General features: G+C 41.9%; 1 protein-coding gene across 1 annotated transcript in view; it reads right to left on the bottom strand.

Moving 5' to 3' along the window:
* Window positions 1-2,604: 2,604 nt before the first annotated feature.
* LOC124612703 (glutamate receptor ionotropic, kainate 5-like) overlaps window positions 2,605-13,036 on the bottom strand; it is a 132,458-nt gene continuing 122,026 nt past the window's right edge. Inside the window, exon 10 of the mRNA XM_047141093.1 lies at window positions 2,605-2,698. Coding sequence (XP_046997049.1) covers window positions 2,605-2,698 — 94 coding nt within the window. The remainder of the gene's footprint in view (window positions 2,699-13,036) is intronic.

The raw sequence follows: 13,036 nt of genomic DNA, 5'->3' as shown, positions 1-13,036 counted from the left end.
CCTTAGCAAAGTCCCATAAGATTTCACACACATTTGAACATTTTTTGAATTGACAAAATCCTGTGAATTACATGTATGAACACTTACCCACATACAGTTTGAGTAGAGAGGCTAGAAGTTTTGCACTCGAGTAGGTTGAGGCAGCAATATTACTTACTATTAATCGCATTGGGAGACCATCCTTGTGAATCTTGGGAAGGCCAAGTGGTCTTGGTGGTACCGCTCTCTGTGGTCTCAGTCTATTGATAACTTGTTCAGGTAGAGAACTATCGTTCAGAAGAGTGGCAGTTTTTCTTGATCTACAGCTAGTTGGGTCCTTTTCGATTTTGTGATACGTAGAATCACTTAGCTGATTATACATCTTCGTGTAGCAGGCTTCCCTTATCAAAAGAACCGTGGCATTACCCTGATATGCAGGGAGTACGACAGTGTTAGTATCTTCTCGGAGGCAGCAGAGAGCAGCTCTTCCAGCTGGCGAGACGTTACTACATTGTGGCGCACATTTCAACAGCGTTCGGCAAGATTCTCGTCGAATCCACAGAGACAGCTCTAATGGCTTCCTCAGTAGAAATGATTAAATCCATTAAAGGAGCTGAAGTATGTTTAGGAGCGAAGTTTAAACGTTTCTAAAGCACTGATATCGTCGCATCGTCAAAAAACTTATTCGTGATGTTCACCGTGTATCATCCAGCACATCTCGCATGCGCGAGGCTCGTTATAAATACGGTGAGTGCCCCTGGGCTCTTCAGTAGTTATCTACTCATCTGAAAATGGTCGGACGTCTCTGGGCCGAAATATCGTGGCAAAATGTCGACGGTATCCGGCTGCGCAGCCGAAAATTATTAGAAGAAGAAATACACCGGGAAAATTTCAGAAATTGCGAAGTGCAGATTAATTTCGGTTTATTTCATTTCAGGAAATACAGGCTCTGGGAACTGATGTAAGTAAATTTAGAATTTAGATTGGTTAAAGAAGGTCATTACCAGGCGGCTCAGCGTGAAAAACAATGAAGCTGGTTTGCTACAATACGTTTCAGCCAATCAGTAGGAAGATCGTTCGCAGTCTGAAGAGCGAGAAATTTGTGGGCTCTATTATCGGGGGGTCACCTACCGTAGCGTGTGGAAGTATGCTTATGCATGCTACCAAATGTTGTAATTTGCTTCCGCTAAAAAGCAGAGTGGTTCAGGAAATGATTACGATCTGGCCTAAACAATGTCTCCAGAAGTTTCCAGATTTTTGGAGAATTTTGCGACTTTCTTACGATGCGCTTAAAAATTTCGTGTGGCCTGCTATGCAGTCGTAATTCCGAACGCAGATTACTGAATGTCTGTGAATTTTGTAGTATTGCGCAAGTGTATCACAACTGACAACCATCATTGCAAATACAAAGCATTTTTTCACTGTTGTAAGACGCGGTTCTTTAGATAGCAGGTTGTTCTTGTATTACTACTGACAGAATGTGCTATGCACGTCGGCGTGATAACGCAAGCTATGAGAAAATATTTGATTTTGCGTCAAGCATTGTGTGTTTTCTGCACTTGGTAGCATAGGGTTTATCGTTCAAATGAGGATATAGCACAAACACTTTAGATCAAAACTTATTTCATTCTGTTGCTTCAGTTGTACATATAGTTCAGCCTTTCTTTTCAACTGATTTTCAGGTTGAAATGCATTGTATGTCGTTCCAGAACAGGTTATGATTCTAAGGGAACTTGTGGAAGTAAGGAATAAATTACAAAAGACATACTAGACCCGCGCTGTTTCAAATAGTTTACAGAATTTCCAATGCGAATAATTTGAAAATAGTAGGTGATTATATACATGAGTAAAGGACAAGCAGTTGCGTAGACTTATGTTTACTTTGGCTTTACTGTGCACATGAAGTCAAATATCCGTGTCCCTGTTGGATGTATTGAAAATATAGGTAATATCCCAACACTCGTTTTTAAGTAACTAGCCAGATCGACATTTTATTAAGTGCTCAAATGCACTGAAAGTTACGTCTGAGAGGTTGCTGATTCACAATTTATTGCATTTGAGTCAAGAGAGCATATTATGCAGTACCAACGCTAGTTTAGAAATTTGTCATTTTGTGTAAGTTCGTAGGCTTCCACGGCCATTGTCATTGTAAAACTCAAAGCTTCAACCTACTTGCTGCAGTCTCCTTCAGGGCGGTTAAACGCCGTGAAGAAAACTGGAGCAAGTCAGTCGAAACATCGGCAGTTTTTTTGTTTTACAGTGAAGCGGCCTAATATCCAAAATTATTTTGTTCAAAATTGACATTTAACGTTAACTATATTACGTATCAGTGCTGTGGATAGATGTCTAGCGGATAGTAATACCCTCCAGAATTACATTTTCACATATTTTATTGAAACCATAGTATAGAAATAACAGCAGTGCTTGATATCCAATCTGACACATAAGCAGCAGTTTTAAATTAAAGGCCGTGCTCGTAATAACAAGCCTAATCAACACAGGAGAACGAGTGTTGGCCGTGAAACAAGAATCCTAAAAATTCTGAGCAAATATTTTGTATGGTAAAAAAATAATTTGTTCTAGGTAACAGTAGTATTCATAATCATGCCATGTCTTTCCTTTAATTTATTGGAGTGTACGTATTGAGAAACTCGATGTTTTACGATCTTCATTACGTCTTGTGTTCATGACGGTCACAGTTGTTGTCCTCTTCACTTTTCTGGAAATAAATTAAAAGCATTAATAGCGTCAAATTAAAGGAAGAGATCCCCACAGCTGATACAGTGCTGCTCACTCTGTTAAGTTTTACTGTAGTCAGCGTAGAGTGCAAAACCGAAAAAAAAAGAATCATGTTACATTTTATCCGTTTATTAATTTAAGCGGCACAGAACGCAGATCTAGTAACATTCATACATAAATTCTTTTAATAGGATCTTGACGCTGTATCAGCAAATTTTGAATATACGAGGTGCGGCTAGAAAAAAACCGGACTGATGCTGGAAAAAACATTTATTTACAATTATTTACAATTTCATGTTATCTCCTTCAATGTACTCTCCTCCTCGGTCTCTACACCGCTCCATACGAATTTTCCACTGTTCATAGCAATGCTGCAGATCATTTTCGGTAAGTCCATACATTACTTCCGTCGCTTTTTCTTTTACTGCTTCAATAGTCTCAAATCTAGTTCCTTTCAAAGCTGACTTGACTTTAGGGAAAAGAAAAAAGTCACAGGGGGCCAAATCAGGTGAGAAGGGTGGATGATCTAAGATGGGAATGTTGTGTTTTGCCAAAAACGTCTTCACTGACAACGCACTGTGAGCTGGGGCATTGTCTTGGTGAAGGATCCATGACTTTTTTCTCCACAAATCGTTCCGTTTTCTCCGTACTCGCTCACGTAGGGCAGCCAGGACTCTAATGTAGTAATGCTGATTCACTGTTTGTCCCTCTGGTACCCAATCAATGTGCACAATCCCTTTGATGTCAAAAAAAAACAATCATCATTGCCTTGAATTTCGATTTTGACATTCGTGCTTTTTTTTTGTCGTGGAGAACCAGGAGTTTTCCAATGCATCGATTGGCGTTTAGTTTCGGGATCGTAAGTAAAAAACCACGATTCGTCGCAAGTAATAACATTTTGTAAGAAGGTGGGATCACTTTCAATGTTTTCCAGGATGTCAGAACAAATCATTCTTCGGCGTTCCTTCTGTTCAATTGTGAGACACTTTGGAACCATTTTTGAACACACTTTGTTCATGTTGAAACTTTCATGAAGAATCTGCCTAACACTTTCATTGTCAACTCCTGTTAACTCAGACACTGCTCTGATTGTTAAACGGCGATCTTGTCGAACAAGTTTACCGATTTTTTCAGTGTTTGCATCAGTTTTTGCTGACAATGGTCTGCCAGTGCGAGTGTCATCACTGGTGTCTTCGCGGCCATCTTTAAATCGTTTAAACCACTCAAACACTTGTGTTCGCGATAAACAATCATCGCCGTACACTTGTTGTAACATTACAAACGTTTCACTTGCAGATTTTCCTAGTTTGAAACAAAATTTGATGTTAACACGCTGTTCTTTCTGTACACTCAACATTTTCCGACGCACAGACAAAACGTCAACTACTTAAAACAGACGCCACGGGCAGACTGAGTGCAGGAGGCAGATGAAACTCGAGCAGTAGGCGGAGCGAGAGTCACGTGACAGGCCACGCGACTTTCAGCCTTATTGCATTCGTTTTATTGTTTCACCAGTACTAGTCCGGTTTTTTTCTAGCCACACCTCGTATGGCTTGAATTCAGTTAGATTTAATCTTAAATCTCCTCGATCAGTGTCTTCCAATCTGTTTTTAGGGTTCTGTATCTGTCAGTAAAAACAGAACCCGTAATAAAATCAGTTTGTTGTACGAGTGTCTAAGTCAAAAGATACGGCCATTAATGTCACATATTTTGATATTCGCAAATTCACTTACCAAAACCTACAGGTACGTCCCATTGGCCTAGAATCACGAAATTTGCCAAGAAGGATGGTTGCACAGCACAGTCAAAGGAAAAAATTCGAAAACTGTAAATCTCTAATTGTACTACAAGAGAAAGATATTTCTTTTGTCATTTGTTATCCAAAGTCAAGCTTGGAATTAATACAGTCTGTAGTTTTGCAATCAGGCTGACGGGTTCGCAATGGTAAAAGTCTAACATCAGACAAGTAATGACTTTATTGCTTTATTTGCAGACTAGTCTGCGAATGTTGGCTTCATATACAACTTGAAACCATACCTACGTGTGGCTCTTGGAAATCTGATAATGGATGAATTCCGAAATGCATCATATGAGCAAAGATGTTTGTCTTTTACCATTGCGACGCACTCGGCTTGAATGCAGAATTATTAATTATTATAATAATGGCTGCCCTGCCTCCTGCATGACTATATGTCACATTTATGTTGCTAAAGTTAGGACATTCTCGACAGTCTTGAAATCTCTGAGAGCGATATCTTGCCAATACCAATGTCGATAACAGGCAAAAATTATCCAGATTCTCGATTCCTGGAATGGTTGAACTGTTTGTGTACATAATTAAGTCTGTACGGAACCACCAGTGTGCGAGTCCTACAGGCACATGGCCATTTGTTTGTTTTAATCCTTGTATTTGTAGTTTATTTTATTTTTGTAATAGTTTTAGCCCTATTCTCTCGCTATCGGTTTGGCGAGCGACCAGCCAAACAATACAGTCAGAATCAGTGGTGTTTTTGATACACTAACGAAAGATGTTATCTGCAGATTGAGCCTATACCTTTGCACTCCCAGCTTAGCATTTCTTTGAAATTCCTCACACAACCAGGCCACGGTTCCTTGTTAACCAGACGATGTATTTCACGGCCCGCTGGTTACACTGGGCGGGAGCTATATGGGTTGCGTTTTTAGCACAGTGACTGCATCCTGACATATAGTCCCTAGCCCTGGCAGGCTGTGGCTATTTTGTACAGGAGCAGAAATGATAAGCGAAAACATAAATGTAGTAATCAGAAGTTGTACGTAACTTGTAAGTTTCTCGAAGCATTGCGAAGAAATTTTACAAGAGAACAAACGGTAATAAGGTCCAGCTACTACCAGAAGCAAACTAAAGAATATGGTACAGTGTGAGGCTCCACTACTAACGCATGAGCAAACTGTCGAAGGCTGATGAAGAGCGAAGACTGTTGAAGACTGCAACTGAGGTGGGTCGTGTAGCTGTCACCAGGCATCTTATATCAAGACGGCAGAGGGTGTTTGTGATGTCACCGCCAGACACTACACTTGCTAGGTGGTAGCCTTTAAATCGGCCGCGGTCCATTAGTATACGTCGGACCCGCGTGTCGCCACTGTCAGTGGTTGCAGACCGAGCGCCGCCACACGGCGGGTCTAGAGAGAGACGTCCTAGCACTCGCCCCAGTTGTACAGCCGACTTTGCTAGCGATGCTACACTGACACATACGCTCTCATTTGCCGAGACGATAGTTAGCTTAGCCTTCAGCTACGTCAATTGCTACAACCTAGCAAGGCGCCATTACCAGTTTATAGTGAGGTTATAACATGTACCGTCAAGAGCGATGTACACCAATTATGGATTAAAGTTAAGTATTCTACCAGCTACGTACCTTTTTTATTAGACTCAACTCCTATAACTGTTCCAGACCTCACGCCAGCCTGCGTGAGCTTAAGCGCGTGCCTTTCGGCTTCCTCTCATAGTGACTTGGCTGTCTTGCCAAGTCACAACAGTGTTCATAGTCGGAGCCACTGAAGACATGGCTCAGCGGGCGTGTATCATTGGATCCGCTTGGTCCCCGCGCGACAGCTATCGCCGTCTGTCGGAAACGTGCGTTTCCAGCTTTGAGACGCCAGTAGGGCTCGTATCGATCTGTGATATCACAGTGGAATATTGCGGGCCGGCAACTGCGCAGCCACATGCACAAAGCCCTGTCCTTCTGATTTCCCTCTACTGTGGGTTCACTGTTCAGCCCGTAAAAGACACAGCCTGCTGCGTCCTAAGGGACTGACCCTCTTGCCAGTCCTTCACTCTCTCTAGTGCTCGTCTACCCCTGCCTCTACATGGTTTAATAAGATACATACGAAATCCCATCAGAACAGAAAACCACAGAGAATTAGTACTGTCCCTGCAATAACTGCCATATCCGTCTTTAAGATTCCAAGTACAATTGGCGTGTTCAGTTGTCGTTAGCATACTAATATGTTCCATCACTGCTTACATGGATGACATGTGACTAACCAGAATGATTACCCACCTCTCAGTTTGTGGACAAAATTAAGCTGTTTGGGTAAACATCATAAGACATAGCAACCAAAATCAACTCTGTCAAACTCAAGTCATGGTCAGCACATCTCTGCATAATAGAGAATAGTACAAAAAGAAAATCTGATAAAAAAAAATTTATTTACTTTTCTATGGCTCTGTCAGACAACGTAACACTGACTCACTGTAACTTTCAGATACATACGCAGATCTTAATTTGTAATCCTATCCATTTATTTCTGCAAACATATTTATTTTTCTATAATATAATTTATGTAATATTTAATTCCTGTAATGTTTATTTATTCTGTAATATTTACTTAACTGCAAAACTTATTTTTCTGTAGTAGACCTAAGCTGTGGATACTTTAATATGAGTAATAGTACTACTTACATAAGCCTGCCCGGCTAGCCGCGCGGCCCAACGCTCTGCTTCCCGAGCGGGAAGGCGTGCCGGTCCCCGGCACGAATCCGACCGGCACATTAATGTCGAGGCCCGGTGTGCCGGCCAGCCCGTGGATGGTTTTTAAGGCGGTTTTCCATCTACCTCGGCGAATGCGGGCTGGTCCCCCTTATTCCATCTCTGTTACACTATGTCGGCAGTTGCTGCACAAACAGTGTCTCCACGTACGCGTACACCATAATTGCTCTACCACGCAAACATCTGGGGCTACACTCGTCTGGTATGAGACGTTCCCGGAAGGGGGGGGGGGGGGGGGGTTCCGGGTTCCACTGGGGGCTGAACCGCACAATAACCCTGAGTTCGGTGTGGCCTGGCGGCTGGGGTTGTAAACCACTGAGGACTATGGCGGAACGAAGCCTATCCGTCGTTTCTAGGTCTCCAGTTTAAATACGTAGTACAATACAATGCTACTTACATAACACCATAACAAATTTGTAAAACTGACGCAGTCCATATCCTGCGATATGTTCACAGCATGGATCATCAGAAAACTAAATAAGAAATAAAGAAAAAATATTCGTATGGTGCATAACCATAGTCTCTTCACAAAGATATGAAAGAGGACTCCCTAATTCTAGTTCGACCTCCGCCCACAAATGTCTTGCGCCTGTCCACTGTGAGCCTCAGCGATGTAACACAAAACCTTGCATATATAGCCATACTGAAGTGATTCTTGTGCCACTTAGTGTTGTGTTGCAAATTGATACATCTCCTGATAAGTGACAAAGCAATTCCGGGACCATCATGGGCTGCACAAGATACTTTTTCCACTACTTGGAGAAGGGTAAGGGGTAGTATTTTACGGTATGGAGCTAGAAGAATAATAATGTTGCGAGCAGGAAAGCGAAAATAAGGTTGCTCCAGCCTCTTCTTAGCAGATGAGACGAATAGTGATGTACGTACAAAGAAGCTAGCTTCAGTTCTGTGAGAAGAATTAGGAATTCTGCTTGGTACCTGTCTAAATGAAATACATTCTCGTGGATCCCATTTAAATCTAACGCATCCCCCAGTTTTTGTTTCCTCTGACATGGATGCCTTGCAGGTCGGAGTCGACCCATGGGCGTCGATACGGATCGCTTTTGGACACACTGCTCTAAAAATATAGCTTGTGTGTAAATAGCCGCAAGAGTAAATATTAGGGAACCATGCAAATCCCTCGTACCATTACATCACTCTAGAGGTGGCAGTAAATTTCTGGTGTCCGTGATTAGTATATAAAGCGATGGTGACCTAAATTGCATGTGAAACTCAGCTCGCCCTATTTGCCCAAGAAATTCACAGTGCCGTAGACACTGGCGAGCAGATTGATGCCGTATTCCTGGACTTCAGGAAGGCATTTGATACGGTTCCGCACTTACGTTTAGTGAAAAAAATACGAGCTTACGGAATATCGGACCAGGTTTGTGATTGGATTCAGGATTTCCTAGAAGAAAGAACACAACATGTCATTCTTAACGGTTCAAAATCTGCAGATGTAGAGGTAATTTTGGGAGTACCGCAGGGAAGCGTGATAGGACCTTTATTGTTTACAATATACATAAATGACTTAGTTGACAACATCGGTAGCTCCGTGAGGCTATTTGCAGATGACACGGTTGTCTACAAGAAAGTAGCAACATCAGAAGACTCGTACGTACTCCAGGAGGACCTGCAGAGGATTAATGCATGGTGCGACAGCTGGCAGCTTTCCCTAAACGTAGATAAATGTAATATAATGCGCATACATAGGGGCAGAAATCCATTCCAGTACGATTATGCCATAGGTGGTAAATCATTGGAAGCGGTAACGACCGTAAAATACTTAGGAGTTACTATCCGGAGCGATCTGAAGTGGAATGATCACATAAAACAAATAGTGGGAAAAGCAGGCGCCAGGTTGAGATTCATAGGAAGAATTCTAAGAAAATGTGACTCATCGACGAAAGAAGTAGCTTACAAAACGCTTGTTCGTCCGATTCTTGAGTATTGCTCATCAGTATGGGACCCTTACCAGGTTGGATTAATAGAAGAGATAGACATGATCCAGCGAAAAGCAGCGCGATTCGTCATGGGGACATTTAGTCAGCGCGAGAGCGTTACGGAGATGCTGAACAAGCTCCAGTGGCGGACACTTCAAGAAAGGCGTTACGCAATACGGAGAGGTTTATTATCGAAATTACGAGAGAGCACATTCCGGGAAGAGATGGGCAACATATTACTACCGCCCACATATATCTCGCGTAATGATCACAACGAAAAGATCCGAGAAATTAGAGCAAATACGGAGACTTACAAGCAGTCGTTCTTCCCACGCACAATTCGTGAATGGAACAGGGAAGGGGGGATCAGGTAGTGGTACAATAAGTACCCTCCGCCACACACCGTAAGGTGGCTCGCGGAGTATAGATGTAGATGTAGATGTAGATGTTATAACTGCAATGAGTCGGAGGAATTCTGTGAGGTTCATAGACAAAGTGATGGTGGAATAAATTGTGATGCTAGAGCCAGAATCAATGCAGCGTGGATAGGATTACATGAAGTCATAGGAATTCTGTGTGACAAAAAAATTCTATGATTCAAGCGCGGAAATGCAGTCACGTTCTCAGTACAGGACGAGTTCATCCCGCTATTCCTAAGGGGCAGCTGCCTTAATTGCCTGTTACCTACTGAGCTATGTGCTTCATCCTTTATGTCGGTTCATTCTCTGTCCATCTCGGCTACATTGTGGGATCGGAGGCGTGCGCTCGCCGGCTGTACTGCAACCTTTCTTAAACGACTTTAAACGATTTTTAAGAAACTATTCGCTGAAAAAAATTTAATTCTCCTTCCATCTCATAACCTCATGCGCCAGCTTCATGATGAACTAATATCATTTTAAGCAAGATACTGCATTAAATTTGAATAATTTTCAATGAAATATACGGTTCACCTGAAATTGTGTTTAATCCGTTTTAGACCACATAATGCTGCCGAAATTTTGACACGCAATGCGTAGGATGCAATGCGGCAGGCAATGCGTAGGATGCATGCAATGCGTAGGATATTTTTCCATGAACGCACAAAACTTTCTTATCTGTTGCGATATACAAGCGACAACAGTTTTTTTCAATGAAGTAATGTAATTATTTTAAGAGTCATCGATAGCTGGTCACATGAGAGAACTATTTTAGGTCTGTGACAATATTAGTGAAGGAGGAAAGGACCGAATAATCAATCAAAGGGTAATGTTCTAGGAGACGGGGCGTGGAATGTCGGAAGTTTGAACGTGGTAGGGAAACTAGAAAACCTGAACAGCGAAATGCTAGGCCTCAGTCTAGATATAGCGATGGTAGTGAACTGAAATGGAACGACGACAAGGGTTTCTGGTCAGAAGGGTGTAGGGTAAAAGCAGCGGCAGCCGAAAACGGTATAATAGGAATATTATTCGTTATGAGTAGGAAGGTAGGACAGAGTGTGAGTTATTGTGAACAATTCCGTGAACTTTTCAGTCATGGGGGACTGAAATGCAGTTGTAGGGGAGGGAGTAGAAGAAAGGGTTACGGTAGAATATGGACTTGTTAGTATGAATGAGAGAAGAGAAAGAATAACTGAATTCTCCAATGAATTTCAGATGGTAATAGCGTATACTCTGTTCAGGAACCACAAGAGGAGGAGGTATACTTGGAAAACGCCGGGTGATACGAGAAGATTTCAGTTAGATTACATCATGGTCAGACAGAGACTCCGGAATCAGATACTGGATTGTAAGGCGTACCCAGGAGTGAGTATAGATACGATATAGTAATGATGAAGAGTACGCAAAAGTTTGAGACATGAATCAGGAAGAAACAATGCGCAAAGAAGTGGAATAAGGACCTACTAAAGAAGAAACAGACACGCTTGAAATTTTCTGAGGCCTTAGCTACTACGATAGAGAATAGCTCAGTAGGCAGTTCAGGTGAAGAGGAATGGACAACTTTAAAAAGGGAATCATAGAAGCTGGGAAGAAAAACATAGGTACAACGAAGGTAAATGCGAAGAAACCATGCATAACTTCAGCTGATCGATGAAAGAAGGAAATACAAAAATTTTCAGGGAAATTTATGGAATGCAGAAATGCAGTCATTTAGGAACGACATAAATAGGAGGTGCGGGAAAGCTAAGGTGAAATGGCTACATGGAAAACGTGAAGAAATTGAAAAAGAAATGATTGTCGGAAAGATTAGCTCAGTATATAGAAAAGTCAAAACAGCCTTCGGTTAAATTAAGAAGCGAGGGAGATAACATCAATAGTGCAACGGGAATTCCACTCTTAAACGCAGAGATGAGCGGATAGGTGGAAAGAATACACTGAAGGCCTGTGTGAGGGGGAGGACTTCTCTGATGTGATAGAGGATGAAACAGGAATCGACAGGGAACAGATTGGGGACCCAGTATTAGAGCCAGAATTTTTTTAAAAAAAGCTTTGTAAGATCAAATAACGCAGAAGGGATGGATAATATTCTATTAGAATTTTTAAAATCATTTGAGGAATGGCAACAAAATGACTACGCATGATGGTGTCTAGAATATATGAGACTGGCGAACTACCATCTGACTTTCGGAAACGCTTCATCCACAAAATTTTGAAGACAGCAAAAGCCGACAGCTCATGCATGAACGCTTACAATAATAACACACAGAAAATGAAAAAGAAAACTGAGGACCTGTTGAATGACCATCAGTTTGGCTTTAGGAAGGTGAAGGCAGAGGCAGTTCTGAGGTTGCGGTTGATTAGTGGAAACAACACTGAAGAAAAATCAAGACTCGTCCATAGGATTAGCCGACCTGGAAAAAAGTTCGACGATGTAAAATGGAGCCAAACGTTCGAAGTTGTGAGAAGAACAGGGGTAAGCTGTAGGGAAGACAGGTAATATACAATATGTACAAGAAGCAAGAGGGAACAATGAGACTGGGACACCAGGTACGATGCTTTCGCATTAAAAGAGGTGTGAGACAGATATGTAGTCTTTCGCCCTACTGTTCAATCTACACATCGAACAAGCGGCGATGGAAATAAAAGAAATTCAAGAATTGGATTAAAATTCAGTGTGAAAGGATATCAATGATAAGATTTGCTGATGACATTGGTATCCTCTGTGAAAGTGATGAAGAATTACAGTTACTGTTGAATGGAATGAACAGTCTAATTGAAACTAAGTCGAAGACAGAAGAAAGTAATAAGAAGTAGTAGAAATGAGAACTGCGAAAAACTTAACATGAGGATTGGGGGTCACGAAGAAGACGAAATTAAGGACTTTTGCTACCTAGGCAGCAAAATAAACCATGACGGACGAAGCAAAGAGGATATAAAAAGCAGGTTCGAATCCTGCCTCTGGCCCAAGATGTGTGTGATGTCCTTAGTTAGGTTTAAGTAGTTCTAAGTTCTAGGGGACTGATGACCTCCGATGTTAAGTCCCATAGTGCTCAGAGCCATTTTGCTGGACTAGCACTCTTGGAAGAAAGGATATTGTGGAGGAATGGCTTGACCGCAGCCTGGGGATGATTCCAGAATGAAATTTTCACTCTGCAGCGGAATGTGAGATGATTTCAAACTTTCTTAGTGGATTAAAATGATGTGCCTGACCTTTTTTCTTGTTTGGGTATCTCTGCTGGTAGAGCACTTGTCCGAAAAAGTTAAAGATCCAGAGTCTGATTCTCGGTACGGTACACAGTTTTAATCTGCCGGGAAGTTGGATTCCTTCACGTTTGACGTCTTCCCCGACGGTGATGGCATCTTCGAGCAGGATAACTATGCATGTCGCACTACCAGAACTATGCTACAGTACTTTGAGGAGCGCGATAGT

Source organism: Schistocerca americana, chromosome 1 (assembly GCF_021461395.2).
Source record: "Schistocerca americana isolate TAMUIC-IGC-003095 chromosome 1, iqSchAmer2.1, whole genome shotgun sequence".
NCBI classification, from domain to species: Eukaryota; Metazoa; Arthropoda; class Insecta; order Orthoptera; family Acrididae; genus Schistocerca; species Schistocerca americana.
Note: the sequence above shows the minus strand (reverse complement) of the source record. Positions and strands in the feature narration are given on the sequence as shown.